Source organism: Echiichthys vipera (assembly GCF_963691815.1).
Source record: "Echiichthys vipera genome assembly, chromosome: 10".
Taxonomy (NCBI): Eukaryota; Metazoa; Chordata; class Actinopteri; order Perciformes; family Trachinidae; genus Echiichthys; species Echiichthys vipera.
Window position 1 is genome coordinate 13,459,654 of NC_139835.1, and position 27,970 is coordinate 13,487,623.

The window sequence follows — 27,970 nt, forward strand, 5'->3', positions numbered from 1 at the left end:
TTCCTGCGGATTTGCTTGGACCACACCCATCTTTGAACTTGGCCATAATGGTCTCAACCACACACACACACACACACACACACACACACACACACACACACACACACACACACACACACACACACACACACACACACACACACACACACACACACACACACACACACACACACACACACACACACACACACACACACACACACACACACACACACACACACACACACACACACACACACACACACACACACACACACACACACACACACACACACACCCAAAAGGTGAAAACAATAACAGCTTTGCCGTTGCGACTGGTAATAAAAGAACACAATAATAACAGGAAAGTGCAATAAATGGTTGGTTTTGTATACAATATCCATCAGACACCTGCCTTCAGTCCAGCCAGGTAACTTCTAAAACAGTAGGCAGCACCTTCTCTGGATTTGTTAATATATACTGAAGAAGTTGACACTGTCCCAGTGTGAGCGCTAAGCAACGGTCGCCCTTTTGCACATGACTCCTCACAAAGATGAAAGGACAAGTGTGTGGTGGTGGCTGCCTGATGAATGCATAGCCTGGGCAAGTTCTTTTCTTAGACCAAAATTGTTTTTGGTTTCCAACAGAAAGTAGCAAAATGTAATTTAACTATTTGAATCATAATGTAACTATGAATATAGATGAACTACCAGTAAGCTACTGCAAAATATATAAACTATGTAGTTCACTAGTTCCAACACTGAACCCAGGTCAATTCATTTGATTAATTACAGCTGTGTTTTTCTAACTTTGTCAAAATATCTGCTTTGAAAAAAACTTATGAAAATAATAGTTGAAAAAATTGTATAAAGTACTCATCTATGTTAAAATCATTGGAAAAATGTATATTTTTTAATTTCTTTGGCATGAAATATTAAATACTGAGATAAAACATCAAACATTTCCTTCAAAAGAACTTATTACATCTGAATTCGCTTTAAAATCTCAACTAGAAAGGAGGCTACAGCAAGGAAGTGACAAAACAAAAGCTCATCAATTACCATGGTGTGATACAGCATACAATGAGCACACTGTGTTTATGTAGTCTCTTTCTTCTGTGGCTATTTGCTGTGAAATATCGCCACCTTCTGGTCCTTCTGGTTCTTCAGGTACATAGACAGGTCTGAGGTCTCAGTTCTCTCTCACATGTTAAAGTTAAAGTTAAAGGAAAGCCTGAACTTTTCTCAACTTGTAATATCCTTTCAAAATCAGATTTTTGCTAACATACTGGTCTTTAAACTTATTTTATGGGTTAAGATATTAAATATAAGTTGGAGAAGTTGACTGCTTTGGTGTATGCATCGTTTTTGTTCATAACAGCCCCCATGGTTCTGCAGTTGTTGTGTTGCCCCAGTCTTAGACGTAGTTATTGAGCCTATAGCCACTGCTGGACAGGGAGCAAAGTGAGGGAGCATGGTTGCCCTTCAGGGCCTCGGGGGGCTTGTAGGGTGGAGCAGGTGGATAAATGTGGTTGAAGGCAGGGGGAGGGGAGAGAGGTTGATTCCTCTGCATATGCAGGGGTCTCTGTGACCTGTCACCACTGCTGCTCCAGCATAGCACCAGTCCTCCTGTCAGACTGAGGCAGGCCGAGGCGTAACCGAGGTACACGGCCAGGCCGATCTCATACTTCAACCCGCTGGGAAGGAAGGGGTCGTAGAAATCCATGATGACGTCGTTGGTGGTCCAGGACACAGTGACCAGGCAGAGCAGGCCGGCACAGAGGAAACAAATCCCCCCACTTAGCACCAGGGGAGACTTGATCAACGAGTCACGGGCGAAGCGGGTACACTTCATCCCCATCACCGACACCAGAGATGCCAGCACTGAGGTGAAGCATGAGAGCACCATGAGCGCACGGGCAGCCTAATGAACAGACAAGCATTTAAATATTGGGATTAAACAGATTCTGATTCTGACCCGTGTGGTTTGAAAACTGCAGCTGCACAACTTGGTCATACCAGACCATCCATCTATCCTTCTGGGCTATCAATGCAATGTAAAATTGCTTATGTACTAATTATTAGGACTGCAACTAACGTCCAATCTAACTAAGAAATTATTGTCATATCGGATTAATCTGCTAATACTTTTCTCAATAAATCAACTAAAGCTGAATTACAGAACCTTGGTCTCCCCCCACTGGCAGTGAGGGTAATTACACAAACACTGTTAATGTGCTTTAAAAAAAGCACTGGGATTGGTAATAATAATGCCATGTGTCTGTCTCTCAGCACTTCCTGCCTGTCAAGGTCTTGTAGACACTGTGTAACCAATCAAAGAGCCAGATTAGGCAGCTATGTTGTAAAGAGCTGTAAATCAGTGGGTGAGGTTGGTTAACAGCATTTTGTGTACTGCTCATGTAAGACTGTTGTGGAGTTAATAAACTACTAAACTTTATCGGACTCCTTCTGGTTCTCAGCGTGAAAATGTCAACATTTTCAACTGTTTTGTCTATAACAAGCCAAAGGAAGTATCTTCAAATTCATTTTATTCTCAACAATAGCTAAAATCACAACGACTTTTAGTTTACAATGAAATAAAACAGAGAGCCGCAGCAAATCCTCACAACTGAGAAGCAGAAATTAGAGCTGGTTGGCTCAGAAAACTAGTGAAATGATTAATAGATGATCAAAACAAAATCATTTTGTTGTTGTTTCTCATAATAAGACAACAGGCTTTGGATATAAAACTTTCACTAAATGGTGAATGTGTAGTACCTGCAGGTCGCGTGGCAGTGCCAGTAGAGATCTGTACACCTCACATTGGTAAATGCCAGTGCTGTGCCACACACACTCCATCCACAGGCCTTTCATATAGGCTGTGGCTGTGATGATGTTGGAGCCCACGTAGGCCGTGCTGCGCCAGTGGGGGAGCAGAGTCGCAACAACAGTTCCTACGAACCCCAACAACCCCAAGAAGAAGCCGAGGAGTTGAACCGCCATGCTGGCCATGGTTTGCTCACTTGCTCAGATGCTCAAACTGCAAAAGTACAAAAGTACAGTTTGAAGAGTCGATGAGTGTGTATGTTTCAAAATACATAAGTCAGTGAGCAGGCTCATAAATACACAATGGACCCACAGAAATCAACCCGCAGAAGCAACATATTGCCACATAAAAAAGGAACACTTTCAGAGTCGTCCCACAGGCTGGGGATGAGGCTGGATTCCTCCTGTTGGTCTCCAGAAGTACAGTAAATTCCACTGAGCTTACGTCAAGTCACAGAGTCTGAGCCCTTCCTCAAGTGTCTCTGGAGCGTGGGCACAAATAGCTGTGGAAATCTTCTCGCATCAGTCTGTTGAGTGGCAGGTGACTGCATCTGTAACTAATGAGAGCGGTGTTCGGCTTCACCTGTTTAACGCTCTGTGGCAAACCACAGCAGGCTATTGCTCCCGACCACCCCTAAGGACAGAAGAGAGAGAGAGACAGAGAGAGAGAGAGAGAGAGAGAGAGAGAGAGAGAGAGAGAGAGAGAGAGAGAGAGAGAGAGAGAGAGAGAGAGAGAGAGAGAGAGGAAATTAAACATTTACAGAAACCACCCAAGCTGAAAGTGCTTTTATAAACCGCTAACTTTGAACATTTTTCACACCTCTGCAGGATATTTGACAGAGTGGCTTGATGACATAGCACTTCTAGCTGATGGGCCCCACACTGTGACAATAAGGGGTAGTTCTAGTGAGTTGTGTTGTAATAACTGCCCAACTTATATTGTGTCAAATGTAACCTCTGACCTGAGATCATCTGGCACTCAGTTTTACATTCATGAATTCACACGCCTGTAAAAAAAATTCCAGGAAGCTCAAGGCCACAGTAAGAAACTAATTTGAAGTTAATTATTTACTTTTGTTCCTTCTGTTTTTGAACAAAATGTTCTCTTTGTGAAAAAATGCTCAATAATAAGTGGACAATTTTTTTTTTAGCAGTGACAACTCAAGTCTCTGAAAAATAAAAATATTTTTAATTAAATGAGGAAAATTACCCATTTAAATGCAAAGGTCGGTAATTACCTGCAAGAATAAAACTTTGCAATTTTAAAGGTATTTTTGTGATTATGAAGCATTTCAAGGTGCTATGTTAATACAATGACAGTATCAAAATGCTCAATCCACAGAGAAATGCATTCAGCCTGTATCCAAAACTGTGTCTTTAAAAACCAGTTGTTAGGACTTCTGTACTGTTGTGATATATTATATGTATATTATATATAGGTAGAAAGGGCTGCTACAGAGCCCTTAGAGTCATTCCCCGGCTACAATGACGGTGCAGCGATGCCAAGAGTTCAGATGCGGAAGACCAAGAAATGCGGATCAATCAGAGCAGACTAGACTTTCTCACGAGGGGGTCTTAATAAGCTAAAACGGAGTGTTTCAGACAGAGGGTGAATACAATAAATCTAATATTCAGACGGACATTATGAGAAAAAATATGAGATTGCATCGTGTCGCACGTAACCACACTGAATGAAATCGCACCAAATCGTTATATGTTTAAATGTAACATCCCCTGAATATTCAGCCCATATTTCAGCCCGTGTATCTAGATACATATCGAATGATCTTATAAGGGAGAGATGCACACCCCTAATACAGACCCATTATTGTTTTCACTTCCTCAGAGAACAGAGACTGATTATAGTTCAGTGTTAGTCCTGACACTGCTGGAACCTTTTAAAATATCACAGATACAAGCCTCATTGTGTCTACTTAATGATTAACAACACTGACAGCATAACAAGTGAGCCACAGGAACAAAGGCAAGGCTGTGATGAGCTGCTTGTTTCATGTTGGTTGTGATAAAGCCAGTGTGATACTCTAATAACTTTGTCACTATGCTGCTTATCCTTTGACATTTTCAGAGTTATTAAAAAAAACAAAACTCTCCACGTTTGGATACTCACCGACAAGGTCGCACAAGGACTACAGAGCCATGGTCACAGGTGTCCAGACGGTACACTTCCAGATAAACAGGGCCATTGGCATTGATTCCACACTGACTACCTTCTGTCTCTGCTGCTGCCCTCAGCAGACAGGGAATGTGTGCCTGTGCTGCAGGATTTACAGATATATGAGTGATCAGTTTTGGATATCACCATCAGCAGCATTTGTCCCTGTCAGCATCAGGGGCATCGTGTCAGAGATGACATGAGAGACAGTCCCAGTGATGGCTCGTTGCTCCGGGCAGATAAACCTGTGGATACGGAGGCAGAGCAGTGTTGCTGAGCAGAGACAGACAGAAGAGATATTGTCCTCACTGGTTGTGTTTTTTTACTCCTCAATAATTCAGTTCTTTGCATCTCCAAAACTATTGAATGAATAAAAATAATAATCAACAACTTATAAGTAACTTGTAGAAAAACATGAATATATATTGACTACAATTAGATTTCAATCAGAAGGCATTTAAAGAGTTAAAGAAACACTGCAAAGTTGATAGCCAAACTGTACTTGATAGTAATGTAGTAGGCTGCCGCATGTGTTTCCGATTGTGTGTGTGTGGTACATACTGTTGTGCAAGCCAGGTGAAGTCATTCGGAACTGCATATTTATCTCTGGGTTCCTCTGAGGTCCATCTTCTTCCTTCGCAACTCTTCTCTCTCTCTCTCCCTCTGTGCCCCAAGTGTAACCAACCGTGACATCCTGTTGGTATACAAGGGCATTTTCCCAGCCCTTCCCCTGGGTCCCTTATGTAGTATTCAGTCCTCTGTATGAGCTCTATAGTGAAGGGATGATCCTCTCCAAGGTCTGCCTGTGGGAGACGCCATTTGAATGTGGAACACTTAATAGTCTTAGTTAAGCAGAATAATCCTGCGATTAGCCGCTGAGCATAGCTGGTCTGCTGTGCACGGTGCTGGAGGGTAACACAATCGTGTTGGTGTGTGTAGGACAGGCCTTCTGATTTCTTTTTAAGTGTTTTTATGTCTCAGAGGTCTGAAAAGCTGCACTCTTCTTTCGTACTGCAGACACTCACCATTCTCAATATAAAGTGCAAACTTGTATTATCTTAAAGGTCATTCTGGCTGATTAGACCTCTGCTCAAGGTGAGGTTGGGTGGAGCGATGACAGGAGTTTTCTCAGGACACCAAACTTCATGAACTAGTAGACACAGACTAAGGTCAGAGTTTTCCCGCCCTAGTAGATGACCGACATTCATCACTTATCATCAGCCAGAATAATTAAAAACACCGGTCTGGGTGTGGCATAACACCTTTAAGGTAATTGCATTGGCAATACTAGGAATAGTCTATGGTGCAAGAGAAATCTGTTACTGCTGAATTACTATTTGATATTTGAGGGGGAAAAACTTTATTTGAAGAAGATCATGCAACCAACGGCAAATAAAAAAAGCCACCTCATGGGGCCCAGAATTTAATGCTACGGCACTCTGAAAGACAGTGACAGAGAAAAGAATGAGGATGGACAACTCTACCCTTCGCTCACTCCTTGCCTTCAAATTGAATTTCTCAGGACCGGCCCACACCTTTGTTCCCTCAAGGAAGGTGCTACAGGCTGCAAGGCATTGCCCTTTCAAGTACAATAAGCACGATTAAAAGATGAAATAAAGTTTTTACATAAAAATGCTGTTGAAATGTTCTAATTTGTTTGGCTATTTTCCATAAGCACCCTGGTTCTCACCATTTTTTGAGTTCATTAAACAGTACTGTGTGCAACATTAGTGATGTACCCACCAAGCCCCCACCACAGCGACTTCATGGTTAAAAAACTGCAGTTTGTGACGTGGCCGCTGTATGTTTAGGTCATATCTCCATGACCCTAACCCTAACTCAACACTGAGGTGGGTGAATTTATTTGTACCAGGCTTATTCATAAACTTCCAATAAAATACAAACTATTTTATTGGAGGTTAAAGTTTATGAATAATTGGGGGCGTGGTCTCTTGAGTGACAGCTAGCGGCTGTCCCTCACCTCTACTCTGAGGTACACGTCAGCCAGATAGACGTATCTCCCTCCCCCCAACGTCACATACATGACCTTTTTTGGTAAGAGGAAATAAGGCGGAGTCAAACTCTGACAAGATGGCAACACCCATAGCCAAGTAAGATTGGATCAAGTTGAGAGAACGGACCTCGACGGGTTTGCTACGTCCATTTTTCATACAGTCTATGGTACCCACCTGTATTGTGAAGAGTGAGGCCTACAGTGAGGACCACATACTGTACAGCACAACAGAAACTTCACAATAACGGTAACTTGTGATATTTTGCTTAACTTTAATTAATAATAGCCATAGCTTATACTCTTTTTTGTTGTTAGGTTACTTTGGGGACATTTTGAGTACTTTACCATACTTGTAGTGGATGACGTGGAATGGGGCGGGGCATGATTTGTCAGACCCCGCCCCATTCCGCGTGCCGCAGCGCGGGGTCCTGGCCTGTCGGCGGTACTGTCTGTGAAGTTATGGATTTCGCGCCGTTGTTAAATGTGTGACGTGACGTGACTTTTACAGCTCATCAAGATTAATAAATACGTATTGGTAAGATACTAACTTACTTGCTTTAATGTTATCTTGTATTATATTAATTATATGTCTCAGTCTGTGACTACATAAACCTAAACGTTAATGCAACTACAACTGTATTAATGTAGTTTGTCAGCAGTTTACTGGGGTTTTAAGCTAGCGTTAGGTTAGCTTGATGGTATCTTTTTAAGTCAAATTTCCCTTATCTTGTTCAACACATTCGATTCAGCGGTGGTGGTGATGGTGAGGAAAACCTCCAGAAATGTTGGGAAGTACACGCAGACTCACAAATCTCGCAAGAGGACTCGTCATCGGCCCCGTCCGACCAGAACCATCATGACCCGCAGCCAGTGCAACAGCAGCGGCAGCTTCTTTCACAGGCTCCCGGCAGAGGTGTTTCACGTGATCCTGGATAAACTGTCGGGTAGGTGCTACTGGTCAGCCTTGTTACCTACCTGATATAACTGATATTGTCATTGATCGATTAAATAATGAACAATATTTAGGTTTGCATAGCATATAGCCTATAATTTACAAGGTTGAATGTGTGTAACCTTACCAACAATTAAGTAAATTTCTTCCACTGAAGCAATTCCTCTAGGATACTTTTAAGCAAGTTAGAAATAAAGCAATGCCTTTGCAGTCCTAGTATTTGAAAATATGTTTATTTTTTAAGATATTTTAAGTTGACAATTCAGTTTAAATATTGCGAATGAGATGAAAATGTGTGTTTGTCAGTGCTGGAGATCAGTGTGTTCAGCATGGTGTCCAAGGAAATCACGAGATGCATTGTGGACTACATCTCCACCCTGGCCTGGAAGAAAAAAACACTCATTCAAAGCTTTCACCACTTCACCTGCCTTGAACAGAGATCCACCATTGGACACTACAGAGACCTTGGTATGTAACAATGCGTCTTTATCTGAGTATAGCTCTTCTCCAGACTGTATGTAACAAATCTGTGGATCTGTGACGGGCATATCACTGCTTCTCCTAGCATTTAACATACACTTGAATGATCACCACACACTATGAATGTCACTGTCAAGTGAAGGGATAGGTAGGACCATCATTTGTATTTTTTTAATTTGCCTTTGTGTTCAATGTTTCAGGTGTGTTGTTTAAGAGATGCACCCTGTTGCTACCAACAAAGGACAGGTTAAAGTTTATCTTTAGCAGGTTTTCACAGGTAAGAAAATGAGAGATGAGAGGACAAGCAAGACATATTAAATGCCACATCAACAAAGAAAATGTAATTACATCATGCTAAATGATTTTATGTATCTAAGGGATTAAACTATGTTTCAGTCAAGTCATGAAAAAGCTAAATGGTTTTACTGGTTCATTTTACATAGTTTCCTTACATCCTTCTTAATGCTGCACATGCGTAACACAAGGCTATATTATTCAGCCCCAATATTGATCATAACCTTTGTTAATGATGAGGCAAAGTAAATAAAGTTCTCCCACGGATCTGTTTAAGATTCCCTGCTTCCTGTTGGAGGAGTGTTTAGCACCAGACTGCATTGGCTTCTCCAGCTACGGAGTCTTCCTCCAGGTGAGGGCCTCATACAGAGAATATTGTGTAATTAACTGAAGATTGGATGTTTCACAAACCACGTACGGCTATGTGTGCGATAAACTCCAGGTAGGAACATTGAAGATATACAAATGAGAAATCATAGGCTTCTTATGAATCATGTCTTACTTTTGTATCACATCCTTCTGCATGAAAACATTGCAGCAGTGAAATATGACTATTTTCTGTTATCTAAAATGTTTGGGTGTGTTCTGTTGAATTCTTTACAGAGACTGATTGCAGGGTGGGATGAGCTGGAGTGCCACAGGGTGTTCAACTTCCTGTGTGACCTCACAAATCTGCTTCAAAAAATAGGGGCAGTCATCACCGGGAAACCAGGTGTGTGTTTCAGTGTCTGAGAGTGAACATGTGGCTGAATATAGAACAGGACAGAGTAAAAGTGTCATCTGGAGAACAGCCATTCTTTCTACTGCAGTTACTACTTTATGTGTGGATTTCTTTCCATGTCATTATTACATTTTTCCAACTATTTTGAATGTGTTTGTTTTTTGTAAACAGGTACTGGCTAAAACTGGTAAGTGTGTGTTGCCATTCAGCTATTCATCTCAGTTTCACATGGTCAGATCCTTGGTGATTGGTGTTGCAACATGCCTTGGTCTCTGAGGTGGTTTAAATTGAATAATTAAAAAATCAGAACTGCATTGCAGAGGGGTAGGGTGCCCCTGACTTTACAGCTTTTTACTGACTTTGGGCTTTTTCCTGTTAAGCTTTATGAAAGATTTAAACGACATGACACAAAAAACACGTTTCTTTATTCTGTCCTCAGGGGTGAGGTGGTATCAAAAGCTGCAGATCCGTCTATTCTGCCGCCAGGTTATGCTTGACCCGTGGCCAAACCAGCACGAGTGTCACTTCTGGCTACTGCAGCTCCTGAAGCCTTGGCCCATGGTCAGCCAGGCACACTTACTGTTCATCCTCTATGGACCCCTGCTGCCTGAGGGTAAAATTACTTTTATACTTGCAGTTAATGGAAACAAACAGTTGCTGAGGTTCGTGTTCATTTGACTGTATGAGAACATTTTAATTGGGCTGATGAGAAGGTGCTGCCACTCTGAAAACACTGACTGTAATCATCCATCCTACAGTGCTGTTTGATTTGCAGTATAGTTTAAAAGTGCAACTATTTATGAGTTTTGCTTTATGCACCAGATTTCTCATCACCAAAAGAAAAGACTGCTATCTCTTGTCTGTGGTTGATAATTATGTTGAAATTTGCTGAAATTGAATTGAAATGTACTAGGGCTGGGCGATATGAACAAAATATTATTTTTTAAAATATAGGTCATTTCCTATTTCGATCATAAATAGTCTGAATGAAATAACCACATCGTAAAGTCTATTTTTGTATAGGCTACTCATTTGTTAATTAAATAAAAATGAACAGTTTCAAGTGAAATGATAGAGATCCAGCTATACACTGACTTTGTTTACATGCTTGCACACAAATAGCAATCTTCAAATGATATTCACTCAAAATATTTCACATCAGATTTTCGGAGAAATTTGAATTAGTACTTGCTTGTTATTATCTATTTAGTCTAAATCATTTTGCATCACAATATCTCGATATATGATTTCATCACGGTATGATTTCATTGGAAGATGATAAATGATCATATTGCATTATTGCCCAGCCTTAAAATGTAAATTGTATGGCAGGTTTGGATGTTCAGTAGCTAAAAAAAAAAAGGAAAGGCGTGCTATGGTAGAGACGGCCTGGGTAGCTTACACTGGTGTTGGTAAACTTGGTGTGCCTCCTATTTATTATTCATTCATCATTTCTTAATTTCATTTCATAATAAGTGAGCCTCTCTGCTCCATGCAGGATCCCTCGGTTGGCATGATCTGGTGGAGAGGGGGCTGCCCCACAACGCTCTGTGGGACCTGGCCAAGGCCATCCTGCTGCTTTTCGGCAAGCTAGAAGTCAAAGGCCAGACCACTAATTCGCTGCTGACAATCTTGGATGAGCTCATTGGTATCATACTTCCGTGGTTCTCAAATGTTTACATGTCACAAATATACACATATTCGTGTTACGGACCCGCTTGTGATAAGTAAGTAAAGTAACTGATGGTATACTTGGTTCCAGTCATTCCTCAGCCGTGGCATGTGGAGAATGTGGCTCGTCTGTTGGTGCTGTGCGGCAGCAGTCTCTGCTACACTGCTCTGGCCAGCAAGGCCGTCAATGGACGACTGCCTGAGATCTCCAGACTCATTGTGTACATCATACTGGTGAGAATAGTTATTTGGTCATCAGTTGAATAGATTAAAGGAAAGTGGCTTCAAGTTAAGCCCCATTTATGGTTAATCTGGTATGTTGGGCCATGATTGGCTTTAAATTGAGTAACAGATATTTGTCCATCTCTGATCTAATTTGAAATGATGCAGTCAGACTTCAAAGTAATTGTGCAGTTGATTAATATCAGATTAAATTTAGATTAAAGACAAGTGTGCATCCAGAAAAGCTCGAGGCAGACAGTAAAATTAGTCATCTTAAAGTCATCACCTATTGTTTTGCACCGGTTGTTGTGATTAATTTTGCCATTATCTGCTCATTCCTGTTCATGGTTAGGTGGTTGGAGCCTGACCCAGCATGCATAGGCAAAGGGCAGGGGAATAGGTCAGACAGGTCTCTCTTCTCTTACAACATTCTCAATCGTCAGTCATCTGTGGGCTATTAAGAGTCACTCGTGATGTCCGATGGTGTTGATCAATAGCTCTGTTACCTGCTCAAAGAGGTGCCATTGCATTTCTAATTCAAACATGTTAGTGGCTTTAAAGGTTATATCATCATCATGTACTTCTCTTTGTAAAATGCTGCCGGATGCATTTGGATAGACCTATATGAGTTTCGTGAGCCTGAAAAACTGCAATGTATGGACCTGCAGACTTGACGGTGATGCTGGCAGTCATTGTCTTAAACCCGGCCCACATAAAAAAAGGATTGTGATTGGTCCTCACATAGCCAGGGCCGCTAGAAATCTGTCCTTATGTGAGATGGGCCGGACCTATCTGCCAGAAAAAACATGAGTTTGGCAGATTCGTCTGGTTTCTAGGGTAAGGAACTGCAGTCAGCTGAACCAGGTAACCTGTGCACAATACCAGGACCTTGGAACTGACACACCTTATCGAAACTATGATTAACTTAAAGTTCTTAATTCCATTAGTTAGCCTACAACTACATGTGTGCTGTGAAAAGGCACATTACTTCAGTTTTCTCTTTTGTATGGCTTCATCCTTAGGTGTGTGAGAAAGATGGTTATCACATGTCCTGGGCCGTGAAAATGGTGCAGCAGATCTGCAAGGTCTTCAGCACGGCTCATGAAAGGTTTGGCTTCATCCAACAACTGGAGCACATGTTTTCGGAGGTCACCAGGGAGTTTTTTGAGTTTTCTGTAACAGGTGAGGTTGCACAGCTTCCTGGAGTGTCAGTTGAATTTCATTCTTCTGTTCTTTAATACCAAAAATCTATCTTGAAAAAACTGCGAGGAAAAGTAATATAGCTATTGTGATATTGTCATGATAAAAGTATCATGAAACAATAAGTATGCACTAAGATAGTGGGCAAAGCTACAATAATATAATACCAAAAGAAGAAGAAAACAAAAGCGAGAATAACATTATACAGTATGTGTAGACAGTGATCATAAATTAAATATATATTGCATGTACTGTATGCATGCATGTATCTAGAGAAAAAAGCATTCAAGTGTATTCTGGGTATGTGTGAGCACATTCAAGCGGTTGAGATAATGAGGTTGCCTGTATTGTGGTGGAGCTTGGTTGGAAAGTGTGTGTATCGATGGTTGGCTGTGTATTTTTGTGACGGCTCAGACAGACAGGAATTAAATGCGAGCTACATGATTCTCCTTATTTTGTTGAAAATATTTTCTACGTCTCAATTTTGCCACTTGGAGCAAACCCCAATTTGTTTGGCTCTGATTACGGCCCTCCTTGAATTTCGGCACCCATGCTAATTGGATAAGATACACCTGAAGTGGTGCATTTATTGCATTATTTAACACTGAGCTAATGTGTGTGTGTATTTACAGGTGTATATATATATACAGGTCCTTCTCAAAAAAATAGCATATTGTGAGAAATTTCATTCTTTTCCATAATGTAATGATAAAATTGAAACTTTCATATATTTTAGATTCATTGCACACCAACTGAAATATTTCAGGTCTTTTATTGTTTTAATACTGATGATTTTGGCATACAGCTCATGAAAACCCAAAATTCCTGTCTCAAAAAATTTGCATATCATGGAAAGGTTCTCTAAACGAGCTATTAACCTAATCATCTGAATCAACTAATTAACTCTTAACACCTGCAAAAGATTCCTGAGGCTTTTAAAAACTCCCAGCCTGGTTCATTACTCAAAACCGCAATCATGGGTAAGACCGCCGACCTGACTGCTGCCCAGAAGACCATCATTGACACCCTCAAGCAAGAGGGTAAGACACAGAAGGAAATTTCTGAACGAATAGGCTGTTCCCAGAGTGCTGTATCAAGGCACCTCAGTGGGAAGTCTGTGGGAAGGAAAAAATGTGGCAGAAAACGCTGCACTACGAGAAGAGGTGACCGGACCCTGAGGAAGATTGTGGAGAAGGACCGATTCCAGACCTTGGGGGACCTGCGGAAGCAGTTGACTGAGTCTGGAGTAGAAACATCCAGAGCCACTGTGCACAGGCGTGTGCAGGAAATGGGCTACAGGTGCCGCATTCACCGGGTCAAGCCACTTTTTAACCAGAAACAGTGGCAGAAGCGCCTGACCTGGGCTACAGAGAAGCATCACTGGACTGTTGCTCAGTGGTTCAAAGTACTTTTTTCGAATGAAAGCAAATTTTGCATGTCATTCGGAAATCAAGGTGCCAGAGTCTGGAGGAAGACTGGGGAGAAGGAAATGTATTAAAGACACTTTTCTTTTATTGGTCGGATGAAATATGCTAATTTTTTGGGACAGGAATTTTGGGTTTTCATGAGCTGTATGCCAAAATCATCAGTATTAAAACAATAAAAGACCTGAAATATTTCAGTTGGTGTGCAATGAATCTAAAATGTATGAAAGTTTAATTTTTATCATTACATTATGGAAAAGAATGAACTTTATCACAATATGCTAATTTGTTGAGAAGGACCTGTACAGTACAGACCAAAAGTTTGGACACACCTTCTCATTCAATGAGTTTCCTTTCTTTTCATGACTATTGACATTGTAGATTCACACTGAAGACATCGATACTATGAATTAACACATGTGGAAATATGTACTTGACAACAAAGTGTAAAACAACTGAAAATACGCCTGATATTCTAGTTCTTTAAAGTAGCCACCTTTTGCTCGGATTACTGCTTCGCACACACTCTGCCTTCTCTTGATGAACGTCAAGAGGTTGTCACCTGAAATGGTTTCCACTCCACAGGTGTGCCCTGTCATCTTCAATAAGTGGGATTTCTTGCCTTATAAATGGGGTTGGGACCATCAGTTGTGTTGTGGAGAAGTCAGGTGGATCCACAGCTGATAGTTCCACTGAACAGACTGTTAGAATTTGTATTATGGCGAGAAAAAAGCAGCTAAGTAAAGAAAAACGAATGACCATCATTACTTTAAGAAATGAAGGTCAGTCAGTCCGAAAAAATTGGGAAAACTTTGAAAGTGCATCTACGATTTTCATAGTCATTAAAAAATAAAGAAAACTCTTTGAATGAGAAGGTGTGTCCAAATATTTGGTCTGTACTGTATATACCTGAGCAACCCATTTCCAGCTCTGCCACAGAACATAGTGAATGTTAAACATTCACATACTATATCTATTTGTACCATATGAACAGTTGGCTCTCAACATCTTGGGCTTGTGACTATGGGTGGGAATCTCTAGGCAATTCATGATTCGGTTCGATTAGAGAGATTCAGAGGGCTGCAATGCGATTATAAAACGATTATCAATGCAGCTTGATGCATCTTCTTTTTTACATAATGGATGTCCATTTAAGTAGTAGTGGGCGGACCTCAGTAAAGTTGCACCTGGGTCCGGAGTGAATAACTGCCAAATATCCAACTTAAAACTTCACGCAGTGGTTTACATCTCCTTATAGTGTGTGGGGATGGAGTGCCGCCTTTTGCGTTCTGTAAATAATACTTTATCAATTAACATTTAGATAATCGAATTTTGACATTTGTGAATTGATTCAGAATCTTTCATGTCTGAGTCGCGATGCATCTAAGAATAGATTTTTTCCCCCCACCCCTACTTGTGACCCTTTAAAGCAATTCCAACCAAAGACAACCCCTCATCAAAGGCTTCATGGGTCTATTAGCAGCGAACAGTTCAGCCAAAGAGTGAAGTTTACCTCTCAGATTTTAAAAAAAGCTAGTAAAAAACATACTTTTACCATAGACTGTATAAAATATGTCAAAAAGAAACTCATAAAAAGTAATTAATTAACACTGTCATCTGTTCTCAGGGAACCATATTGAGGACAGGGAGGCTTTCCAGACCTTGTGTATCCTCCTGGACTCCAGTGCTCGCTTCCACACTAAATTCCTCCACATGTTCCTCAAATAGGAATGATGCAGATGAAAAGTGACACAAGGAGGAAGAGTTAGGGAAGAAACAAACATAAATAATGAAGGGGGTTATTCATAAAAGTGAAGGAAAGAGAGGGATGGACCTTTACAATAATACTGAGACTTGAACATGGAGAGTTCAGAGTAGTCTGAGGGTGAAATTGGTTTCAGTTCACTATACGCAATAAACAACACTGCATGTGTTGGTTGGAGGAGCTGTTTAATTACTTCATTCAAACAGCATGGCTATTTATACACATTTTTATATTTCTCTCAAAGTTTTAAAATCTTGTTCTTCATAAACATCTTGCATGTTAATTTTTGTAAACTGTATTTAATATTTATTCATTAACGGTAACAATATTTATTGAGACTATTATTTATTCACAATGACCCTTTCTGTAAATGCTTGATTACATTGTTTTTGTATGACTTATTAAATTGGTATTTTCAATTTTAATTTGTGTTCATTTGCACATTTTATTTTGTCTTTTGGCTTCCTTATAAAAAATAGAAAAATAGCACACTCAGCATATAACAAGCATTTATTATTCTCCAAGTACAATATTCAAAGGTTCAGTTGATGATATTTGTTAAATGATCTGTGCCATGGAATAAAAAAGAAGCGGCTTCAAATACAAATGTTACTGAATACAGAAACAGCATTAAGGATATTTTTTAGTTTAAAGTTCTTACAGTATAACGGACAACTAACTATTAGCAGGTGCTTCAAATTATCACTTTACAGATCAGTTATATACAAATAACAAATACAAACTCTTAGCAGGATTTATTTTCCCAAATGAAACATGGTGTCAAAGTTATAGCATGCAAAAGCAAGTACTAGGGCATTTGACATTCAAGTTTAAGGCCTACAACATCAAGTATGATGAATACTCTCAAGTGGTAAATTAGATCCAGTTACCACCTCCACATCGCATCCATGGTCACAGGCATATCAGTCATTCATGTGTTCATTGTTTTGATATGATCTGGCAGGGGGAGGACAAAAAACAAAAAGTAGATATTATATGTGGAATATGGTTACGCTTTCTTTAAGCATGACCAACTAAAGGTTTGGATGTCAACTGATAAAAGTAAGTGAAACCAAATGTTAACTTATCAAGAATTCAAAAACAAAAAGGGGAAAAAAATATAAAAGAACTCTACAGTATATAGATCACAAAAGCTCCATTTGGATGGGATTTATTTCTGTAGGGCAAGTTGAGTAATTTAAATATTACATGATTTTTCTCTTTATTGTACAGGTCTTATATTATGACATATGACATATTTACATGCTTTAATTTAAAACACATTACTTTATCGCACTGTCTGTCTGAATGTATTCACCCTCTGTCTGAAACTCCATAGTGTCCTGCCCTCCTGAAAAAGCCCAGTCTGCTCTGATTTTTCAGGTTTACTGCATCTGCGTTCTCTATGTCTCTGCAGCCGGGAATTGAATGTAACAGAACTTTCTACCTACATTTAGTGTAGTTATGACATCACAACCCTACAGAAGTCCAGACGGCTCATTTAAAGGCACAGTTTCACAATAGGGGCTGTGTGCATTTTTCTGTGGATTGAGCGTTTTGGTACTTTCACAGTCCTAGAATGCTCATATGGCCTAAAATGACTTAAATCCCATCCAGATATATAGTGAGATGCCATATATATATATATATATACAGTACATACATAGATGCTGCATTGTTCTGATATGTCCATTGGAGCGATACGTCAATGTGGCTGCCATCTTGGGACGGGTTTTCAAGCGGGTTAGTTTGCTACAAATGCCAGACTTTGTATTTATGATACATGATACTTGGTTGAATTTAAAATGCAGGTTTCTAACTATCTTGTGTAGATATTAACAATAAGCATTTTTAAGCCCTTTCAAAACTGTTTTTTTGGTATCAGGCTGTAAACGTGTTCATTTCTGCTGTAAAGTTGGGCATTTTTAACGTTGTCTATGAGGATTGACTCGCTTGGAGAACGTCTCAGGTGGCCATTCGAGGAACTGCAGTTCAGCATCAAGGTTGCCACTTAAATAATACACACTGACATAATTTTAAGCATCTTACTGATATATTACTAATTGCTAAATACCCGACATAAGGAAGCGTTTAATTTAATAACAGGACAATTAACTTGTTGTTGGTGTCAAAGAAGGATTAGGACATACCTTTTGTGATATTTTAAATTCAATATGTTCGTAACAGTGAAATATTAAAAATATTAATTGTGTATTGTAACCAAAAGCAGCACAAAAATCAATGAGTCTTTACATACAGCCTTAACCCCGAAGCAAGATGGAGGAGACGAAACAAGCCCAGATATTGCATCTACGTATAAACATATATCTATAGTGCGATACAATCTACGACCACATCACTTTACACGCTGACATGATACAACATAATGACTTACTGTGCAATTTGTTCTATGGGTATGAAAAAAAAGACAAGTCTTAATACAGACCACTTGAATATTCACACTAAAATCCTGAGAACAATTTCCATTTTATTTTATTTTCGCCCGAACTGACTCATTACCTTGTAGCCAATCCAACCCTTCCTGTATGCCCTCTCCTTTGATTGCATTGCTGGCACTGAAAAAAAACCCACACAACAAGTAGAAGTCAAGTAGCTAATCTCCTTGTGGTACTTTCTCATGACTTTTCTTGGATCCTGGATGTTTAAAGCTGTCTAGCTCTTAATCCATCTGCCTTCCATCTGTCTAATGAGTACACAGGCTGGTAACCAGGCTTTTGAATAGCTGCATGTTGCCGTGCCTCCTAATAATGTTTAACCTGAGCCGTGGAAAAGAACAAACAACATATTGGAAACAGGCCAAGGAGGCAGTGAGTAAACATCCCTGCTTATAGTATTGTCTCTATTTAAGACGTTAAGCTGTAACTCTTGAAGCACAAAATGATGGGGGGCTTGACTCAGTTTAGCCAATTTAATACAAGTGAACTCTGTGGAAAACTATTTAACGATATCTCTCGATCTAGACCTTTCATCAGGGTAAATACTTTACAATAATGCGGCCACTTTAGCGTCACAGCATCCTTGTAGGACTCTACGTTAGACCAAAGTACTATATGTGACAATAAGAAAAGTAATAAACTAAATATTGGTTTGGAATGACAATGTGCAGCCGGTTTTGGAAAACAAAGACGGATATTTTACCAGATGTGCCAGGGTTTGTCTTTGATGTTCTCCAAAGACAACATCTGTGAGACCTTGACAGAAGACATGGCGTCCCGTAGATCCATCTTGTTAGCAAAGAACAATACTGGCATCTTTTTGCTGCGGATATCTGGACAATGAGACATACGTTAAGACCATTGAATCAATGGAAAACAGGAAGATCCTGTATCAGTATCAGCAGAGTTTGTAGTCAGTGTGGACATGCATCTTAAGTGTGACAATTTTCTTAAAATAAAACATAAATAGTTAAAAAGTTATACCATAGTAGAACATGTGCAATGATGGATGACTATATACGTAACTAGCAGGTTTTCATTCAACCAAAACTGACACCCAATGACCAGGGCCAGGGAAATGTACTTATGTAGTCTTTCACTGGACTAACAACTGAAACTCAGTAATACAAATGCGACTGTTCATTCAAACGGCATAATTTCCAATATTTCACAGAATATGATATGAACCCTGAACCATGATGCATTTTATACAAGGCCTATCGCACGAGGCACAGCATGTGATTTGATGCTTTTTACTGTAAAAAATAGTACCTGCACTGTTTCTTTATACAAAGGGTTTTCCATCTTTTATACCTTCGTGATTGAGAAGAGTATCCAGCTCCTCTTTGGCAACAACCATTCTCAGCTTGTCACCGCTGTCAATGACAAATATGATGGCATGGCTTTCTCTGAGAAGCACAAGACAAAAGGTTCTAATTGACACAGTCATGCTAGTGTAACATGTTTGAATATTTGATTAGCATGTTGTTTGTCTCATACTTGTAGTAATGCTCCCATAGGTTTCTATATCTGCTCTGCCCAGACATATCAAAGACTGTAAACGACAGGCTACATGCAGAGAGAGAGAGAGAGAGAGAGAGACAGCTTAAAATTATACGTAGTAATTTTGTATTTCATGTATGTCAGGTAGTCTAAAACTAATAAATAAACATTATATATGTCTATAAAATTCTACCTTGAACTCTTGAACTTTTCAATGTTGAAGCCAATTGTTGGGACTATTTCTTGTGCCTGTGTCTGCATTCACCCACATGCACAAACATGCACAGAGAAGCACATGCACGCACAAACACAAACATACAGAAACAGACAAGTAACGGCAAAAGTATGTCAACAAGGAAATAGTATAAGGTAAGTATGATATAGGCTTTACCTGACTAACATGTTTCCATTCCTCTGACAATGGGCCTAAATGATTCGAATGCTGAAAACATCAATCAGTGAATGATTGCAGTGAAATAAGGGAGATTTTGACAGGCCTTGTCACAACATTTATTCTAAATGACCATGTTACAAGTTTGTGTACCCATATTACAGATTACAGTACGCAAATCTCCAAATTTTTCCAACAAAATAATTCTCCCAAAAATACCCACTTACATGTACTTACATTAGACGGTTTGAGTTGGTTGATGATGGTAGTTTTGCCGCTGTTGTCCAGTCCCAAACACAAAACGTTGACCTCTTTTTTCCTCAGGCCGAGCCAGCCCGACAGTTTATCCAGCAGCCCCATTACACTTAATGGATTCTAGACCATTTAAATTTTAACGCATCACCCCATATATAATCTGAAATCAGAAATAAAACCAACTAAATTTGCAAATATTTATGGAAGCAGACAATAATGATAAACATAGCTGTGGAAATTGTGTTCCCAGTCCTGGCTGTGAATGTACCACAAGCTGAGATGCTGCCTGGGCATCCCAGCTTGTGACTAGGTAATCCTATTAAGGCGAATTAAGCTCTGTGAACCACCCGGTGACCTGCTCATGGAGTATGGAGCTTTCCAAGCCTCCCATCCTGATGCATTTGATTTACTACTCTAAGATCTTACCTTACATTATCTTAACTGGAGCCACTATTAATATGTTGTGTCATTCTGTTGTGATGTACAATGAATTAGAAATAACAGACTCATAAACAAAAATGTCACAGTAAATTGGTACTTCGAGGTCTTAAATATCTCAAAACTATGAACTATTTACAGACATATAAAGGTATATGTAACCATAATGAGGAAATATGTATTTTAAAGGTAAAACACCATCTAAATTAAAAATTCCAATGTGTTATTTTCATGTCCAAGGAACACAACCGACTCTTTCTTAAGCCAGAAAGTCTCAACTTGTGATGTCGTCAAGTATAAAGTCTGGCGCTGTCCATTGACATTGTTTCATAATTGTTTCTTTTGTGGTGTCCTCAATTCTCATAATATCCCCATATACTCAGAACATTTTCCTGGGTGCTCTCAGTGTCATATAACATCTTTAACAATTCATTGTCTATGTTCCCACACTTTATAATTGATCACAAATTTAAATGTTAGCATTCTAGTTTTTGCATTTGGGAGAGAGTTGTTCATGTGGACTAATATTTTTGGACTGTCTTAGACCATAGAAATAACATGTATGAATTTTGAAAATGGGTATAGTTCCCATTTAAAGTACATGTTATTCAGTTTGGACTGGTCAGTGGTCCAACAGCTCCCTCTTTTGGTTATCTGTTATATGTACAATTGCCTGTATGTTGCCAGGTGTAAGATATGGTACAAGTCTGATATATTTGACAAAAAAGCTAAAAAAAGCAAAAAAAAGCTTATTAAATAGATGGGGCTAGCTCTGATATTTGACTGTGTCTATGAAGTTTCTCCTTCATTTTAACATTGAAAATAATTTCACATTTCACAACCTGAAAGATAGTCTTCCCTTGAATCAATGTTGTTTTGAGTTAAAAATGGAAACAAAATTAAATGAGCAGTCAACCACCAGAACTGTTCATCTTTATTTGCAAATAAATATTCGCTGTAACTGCCTCTTACAGTGTGCAAGATCTACAACATCTCTTTGGAAATGATAAAAAAATAAAATACAAGAATTATAAGTACACTTGTACTTTGTACAAAAGAACGTTCTAACATTGCTCAGCAGTAGAACATGCTAAACAAACAGCATCTGATATTCTCCTTATTCTGTAGAGGGGGTGTTGACTGTGAGCGTGTGTGCAGATGTGTGTGTGGATGTGTGCGTGCGCCTTTTTCTGCTTCTGATAACTACCGTATGCTGTGACTGAAAGGCACAGATCTCTGGATCCAGTTTGCCTTCGACATTAAACCCCCGTTCGTAAGAAAAAAAACACAGCTGTAGAGGGGCGGCCACTCTTTTGAATACCGAATACAACTCAAAGTAATGGCTAGGTCCTGTGACTGCACTGAAAGTTATGAACCACCTGAAGTGTTTTCTGTCTTGCATGGTTAACGGACTGTAAGGCATTCTGCGTGTGTGTGTGTTTGTGTGTGTTTGTTACCATTGATGTTAAAATGACACGATGACTTACGATGCTGCTGTTTATGTTCATTCTATCTCTGCCGTCCTACAAGTCTCTTCTCTGCCAGACAGCTCTGTCCTGATCACGCAAACCTAAGACTACTGCTTTTTCCATCTAGGTTTTAACTACTTCTGCTGCCCCCAACTCAACTAACTAGTTATATTCTGCGGCACTGCCTTTTCACCACTGACCTAGCAAATGCAGAAAAATGTTGATTTTAATGGCTGATAACTTGACATCATCTACTTCAGATCCAACGGTTTTCAATCCAGACTACCTCTATGTACACTAGTTTCCCATACAGTCACGAATGCCACAACTTTTACAGGGCCACAATGTTTTTTGAATTATATTGAGAAATCCATCCGGCAGCTTTGCACCTACGACAGATTATCCCTCTCTGACATCTGGATCAACTTTGTCCCAGAAGTGCACTGCATTAGAATGAAACAATGAATGTATATGAAAATATTCCAGCCTAATTCTGAAGAACCATATAAGTCCATGTTAAGTTTGCAGACAATTTCAGACATCTCCTATCTATATCTAAGTCCTGTGAACATTCATGTGTTAAGACAGTGGAGATTTGTGTACTTTCAGGCAATGTATAACATTCACAAACCAAGTAAATCAGGCTTATCCTCATCATCACACAACTGTGAGTACACGGGTTGCTGAAAACTGTAGACTTGTATGACTATTCATATGAAGGCAAAGGATCAGGTTCTGCAAGCTTAGCATGTGACGACAAAAACAGGTGGATGGTGTGGTGTGAGCCTCATGTTTACATGTCAACACGAGTTCTCTCATTTCACAATTCTTCATCTTTCTCTGAGATACTGAGGTGACTGCATAATACTGTATTGCTGATTTGGATATAAATCTTAAATAAATAAAAATGTATTAAATAAGATCCAGATTTACTAGGGCTTTCACAAACAGGACTGCACATATATAGATATTAGGTTATGATAATAATTATCGATTAATTGTCTATACACTTTTTAAACATTCAAGAAATCTCTGTAACTTGCTTCTCAATTCTTTCTTCAAGTATTAGCGAACCAGATGCTCTGGAGAGAGGGTAAACCAAAGCAATGCAAATAATACCCTCATGATAAATTATCAAATTCCAAAAATAAAAGATATTACGGATACTTTTTTCAAATACTTTTTGATTGCACACCTGATAGCAGCCACATGAGCACATAACTTGGAGCAAGAAAAGTAAGAAAAGAACATATGTCAAAAGATTCAGTAGATTACGTTTGCAAATCTACATCTCTAGATATTGTTTCTCCACACAAAAAGTACTGCTGCTGCAACAAGGCATTACATTCCCCTAAGTGAGAGCCTGGGCCAGTCTCTAAAGTCTACCAGGCTGCAATAGTCTGGCAGAGCCAGGTATACTGGGTAAGTGGTGTATAGTAGGAAAAAGTCTGTTACTTCAGGATGTGAGGTTGACCAGGTGGCATGTCTGCTGTGTTAGTCTGTCCAATGACCTCCTGTAAGAGGGGTTAAGACACAGGCACAGGCTGTAGACTGTCTGTCCAACGGTCTAGACTTCACTTCCCTCGGGTCCATCTATCTGTCCATCCAAGGTTGTGTTAAAGGGAGTCCTCATACATGGAAACCCTTCTCCTGTTCGTGCAGTAGCTGAAGGCGGAGGGTCTGTACACTGCTGGTGATCCTCCTCTGGTGGCCGATCAGCTCCACTCCTACACGCCTCACATCTCTAGGCCGAGAAGGGTAACACAAAACCAAACACGCACAAAACGCTTTAAATCTTACAGGGAGTGTCTCTAATGAAGTTTATTGTAAATTTATCATCAAAAAACTTTGGATTACGACACACACAGAGGGAGAATGACTTCATTCTCTGCTCAGGATGCCATTACTCCACTATGTCTTTATATAGCAAATTGTTGTTTGCTGCTATATGTTCATAATGTTGAGTAAAGCTCCTTTAATTGTCCTCAGTTTTGTAAGGGCTGAGGGGATTAATAAAAGGATGTCACTTTGAAGCGCATCCCTCATTTTTCTATTCTTATAAACACATCGTATGTAAGCAAGAACATGTGAACACTTTTATTTTATTGAAGACAGTGACCGAAACATGTCAAAAAAACATCTGTACACTACAACCACAGGGCTGTATCAACCAATCAATCTCAAACATGTTTTTATCAATTGTTGATGTGGTATTAGCTCAAGTGTTGAGATCTGTTAACCTGACTCTCGCCAGATGAATTTCGTTCCGCCTTGCTTCACTTATATATCTGGGATCCATTAGATCCATTAGAAAGTGATTTTCAGGAGGCTGGGCCTTATCAAAAATCCTTGCATATGATTGGATAAACAACTTGTCCGTCATCTTTATTGACGTGCTACTACAACAACTCACATCGAAACCAACCTGTGACGCTGATGAGAGAGCGACACAGGGAGAACAGGTGATAACGTTTCCACCAACAAAAGCTTTCAGAGCTGTTCTCTGTTGTTCTTTTAAAGAAGAAATATCCGCTAGATTGGACAACACGGATGAAATAGCAGCATCGATGTTGACGCCGTCATTATTGTCACAGTCGCTTCTCCGCCACTTCATATCTATAAAACCCCGCCCGGAGTTCCTGATTGGCTCAACCATTTTTTGTGGTCCCTGAAATCCCTCTGCAATGGATTGATTCCAGATGGTTAAGTGGAGCTGAGTGGGGTCAAGGCGGAACAAAAGTCATCTGACGAGAGACAGGTTAGAGATCTGTGGTTTAGTATGAAGATGTGTAATTTCACATTATGAATTTGATGCTGGACCTTACTGAAACGTTGTGTCTCTAATTAGCTCGGTGCTAACAGTGTGCTGAAAGGTGTGCATTATGAAACATCTCTTTTGTATGTAAGAAAATACAAGCTCATCTAGTGATGTAAACAGTTAATGAAATAACACTGAATTATTTCAGTTATTAAAGGAGCATTCTTGCAAGTTAGTAGAACACATACATAACATACCCAATGTTAGTTTGTGAGAGAAATGGTCATAATCCAAACAGCAGAGGCCGATATCTCCTGACTGTAAGCCTCAAGTATGAGTCATTCCCCAAAAACCCTGGATCATAAACTTCCAATAATGCAACTCCCCTGACAGCATTATTCATTGAAAACCCTCCCTGCCTGTTGAATGCTCACATTCCCACATCTTTCAGTCTTCACACCACCTGTTTGAACCATGATCATTCTGTTACAGGTAAAAGTCAGGCTGTATTTAAGATAACCCTGATGACATCACCATGACATCATCAGGGTTATTTTCCTTAGATTTGAGAGAGCTCCCTCTGAGAGCAACAGGAGAGAATCTGAATAGTACTCCTCGTAATGAACGTGAACTGAACTTCATGATTAAATTTGCTGGAGGGTTGCGTTAAATCACCCTGCTACAAAGATTAAAATTAAGATTTGGTTTCGTTCCATTTAAATAATGGTTGTGTTTTGGCCTCTACTACTCACTCAATACTCATCCTTGCCGCAGAATCCAATGTGTTGTAGCCAGCTGCCATGAAATTGCTCTTGTACTGACTCATCTTAATGGAGTCCAGCCAGTCGCCAATGGAGATGAACATCGGGTAGTCCATTTCCTCCCCTGGAGACTCTGGTAGACTAATACATAAAACAACACAAAACAGATAATGTTAGCTCCTGATCCAGTTTTTCTAACAACTAACTAACTAACTAACTAACTACTACTAACTAGTCCATTTGATCCTAGAGTATATTAGAAACTTTCTTTACGATTATAATTGCCCAAATCCTTTGCCTGGATTTATATGATACTAGGAAGTCTTCAAAGCGTACCTCTGAAGATCCTCTACCAGTGGCAGCAGGCTGCTGGGGTTCCGGATCAGTTTATCCAAGAAGGAAACAACATCGGTGAATTTTGGCCGATGACTTCTCTCCTTTTGCCAGCAGTGCAGCATCAGTTGGTGCAGGGCCACGGGACAGCCCATCGGGGCAGGCAGCCGGTAACCCTCTTCAATAGACAGAATCACCTGGAGAGACAGTGTGATGTGATGAAGGATGAAGTCTGAATGTTGAAGATGGCTGCGGTGATAGAATTATCTGTACAGTTGGAAAGTTTTTGTTGGAGTCTTGAAATAGATTTTTTTCCCCCCTGCAGACTGCAGCAGACCAGACAAACTGAATAACATAGATGTAGCATTGTTTGGCATTATATAGACTTGCATGTTAGGTCAGAGGGTTTACATTTATAACGCTTTGCAGTCCTAAGAGATGATCCTACTCAAATTATATAAACATTCTTCTTCAAAATTAGTTTCTATTAAAACCAACATTACACTTGATGGATACTAGACCAAAACTGAGGTTCCAATCTAGACGTTTTTTTCACAAAGCATCAGAATATTGTAAGCGGTGAACTTGAACATGTTTTAACACTGAAGAGTAGTAACAACATGAGTGAAGCACAGAAGGGCTTGCATGCTCTCAATGATAATGCTACAGATTTCCAAAGTGAGTGGGATTCATACTCTCTAGGTCATGAATGTTTGTACAAACTTTCATAACAATCCATCTTATAGTTGTTGAGATATTTCAGTGGACTGACGGACCAACTGACAGAGTGACACTGAATTTCCCTAAACCTAGAACCATGCTGCTAGCTGGGCTAAAAACCCTTTTCACATAACATGTTGTCATTTGAAACATTGTTATTGTAAAATATATAAAAAATATATCTAAATGCTTTTTGTAAGCTTCTATTATTTATCACAACCACTTCCTTGAAGCAGCAAGGTGCTTGGATGAAGTGGGAGCAGGCAATGGAGCGGCACATCACCTGGAAGGACATCTGGCAGTGGAACCCCCAGAGGATTAAGTTCTTAGTCCAAGGGGTCTACAATGTTCTCCCAAGCCCATCTAACCTGTGCACCTGGGGCAAGATAGAAACACCTGCGTGCCCCCTGTGTTCCAAGACAGGGACACTAGAGCACATCCTGAGCAGCTGTTCCAAGGTGCTGGCTGAGGGCTGGTATTGATGGAGACACGATCAAGTACTTTAATCCATCACTGACGCAGTAAGTTAAAGCCAGTCGATGCATCCAAGCTACAGCTAAGGCCATCCAGTTTGTCAAGGAAGGACAGAAGCCAGAGAAGACATCTAAGAACTGCTCTGCTGGTATGCTCTCCACGGTCCGAGACTGGGCGATGATAGTTGATCTGGAGAGGCAACTGAAAATTCCATCACACATCGCCCAGCCCAAGCTAAGACCGGACATCATCCTGGTCTCTTAGGCTACAAAACAGCTGGTCTTTTTGAAGCTGACAGTTCCATGGGAGGAGAGGATGGAGGAGGCACAAGAGAGGAAAAGAGAAAAGTACCAGGAGCTGCTGGAGGAATGCCGATGGAACGGTAGGAGGACCAAATGCATGCCAGTGGAGGTGGGCAGTCAGGGATTTGCCAGTCACTCCCTGAGCAAGGCCTACGGCATACTAGGCATAACAGGGGCAAACTGGAGGAGAGCCATGAAGAGCAACGCTGAGGCTGCAGACAAAGCTTCCAGATGGCTCTGGCTGAGGAGGGGAGAGAGGTGTGGGCAGTAGAACGCTACTTGGACACAGGCCGGGGTCTGATCAGCCTCGGTCGGGTCGCCTGGAAGAGGGTGCCTGTTGTGAGACCCGAAACCGCCAGTGACTCCAGGACACAACACTGATGATGTGTC

General features: G+C 40.1%; 4 protein-coding genes across 4 annotated transcripts in view; 1 reads left to right on the forward strand and 3 right to left on the reverse strand.

Moving 5' to 3' along the window:
* Nucleotides 1-1,395: 1,395 nt before the first annotated feature.
* Nucleotides 1,396-2,990, reverse strand: LOC310952561 (claudin-14-like; the record flags this gene model as incomplete). Its single annotated transcript, XM_083921198.1, has 2 exons — nt 1,396-1,902; nt 2,757-2,990. The coding sequence occupies 2 exons, from the start codon at nt 2,988-2,990 to the stop codon at nt 1,396-1,398; spliced, it is 741 nt and encodes a 246-aa protein (XP_083777324.1).
* Nucleotides 2,991-7,751: 4,761 nt separating this feature from the next.
* Nucleotides 7,752-15,683, forward strand: LOC310952824 (F-box only protein 47-like; the record flags this gene model as incomplete). Its single annotated transcript, XM_083921554.1, has 10 exons — nt 7,752-7,935; nt 8,250-8,411; nt 8,624-8,700; nt 8,995-9,069; nt 9,321-9,429; nt 9,878-10,051; nt 10,937-11,086; nt 11,201-11,343; nt 12,354-12,513; nt 15,583-15,683. The coding sequence occupies 10 exons, from the start codon at nt 7,752-7,754 to the stop codon at nt 15,681-15,683; spliced, it is 1,335 nt and encodes a 444-aa protein (XP_083777680.1).
* Nucleotides 15,684-16,643: 960 nt separating this feature from the next.
* On the reverse strand, nt 16,644-20,430 carry LOC310953264 (ADP-ribosylation factor-like protein 6; the record flags this gene model as incomplete). The annotated part of the gene is made up of 9 exons (XM_083922229.1): nt 16,644-16,677; nt 18,116-18,128; nt 18,241-18,296; nt 18,880-19,009; nt 19,491-19,585; nt 19,677-19,745; nt 19,873-19,934; nt 20,071-20,121; nt 20,308-20,430. The coding sequence occupies 9 exons, from the start codon at nt 20,428-20,430 to the stop codon at nt 16,644-16,646; spliced, it is 633 nt and encodes a 210-aa protein (XP_083778355.1).
* Nucleotides 20,431-23,861: 3,431 nt separating this feature from the next.
* Nucleotides 23,862-27,970, reverse strand: part of LOC310952863 (ephrin type-A receptor 6-like) — a gene marked incomplete at both ends in the record, with an annotated part of 191,537 nt that continues 187,428 nt past the window's right edge. Inside the window, 3 exons of the mRNA XM_083921660.1 lie at nt 23,862-23,976; nt 25,743-25,892; nt 26,088-26,281. Of these exons, the coding sequence (XP_083777786.1) occupies nt 23,862-23,976; nt 25,743-25,892; nt 26,088-26,281 (459 nt within the window). The remainder of the gene's footprint in view (nt 23,977-25,742; nt 25,893-26,087; nt 26,282-27,970) is intronic.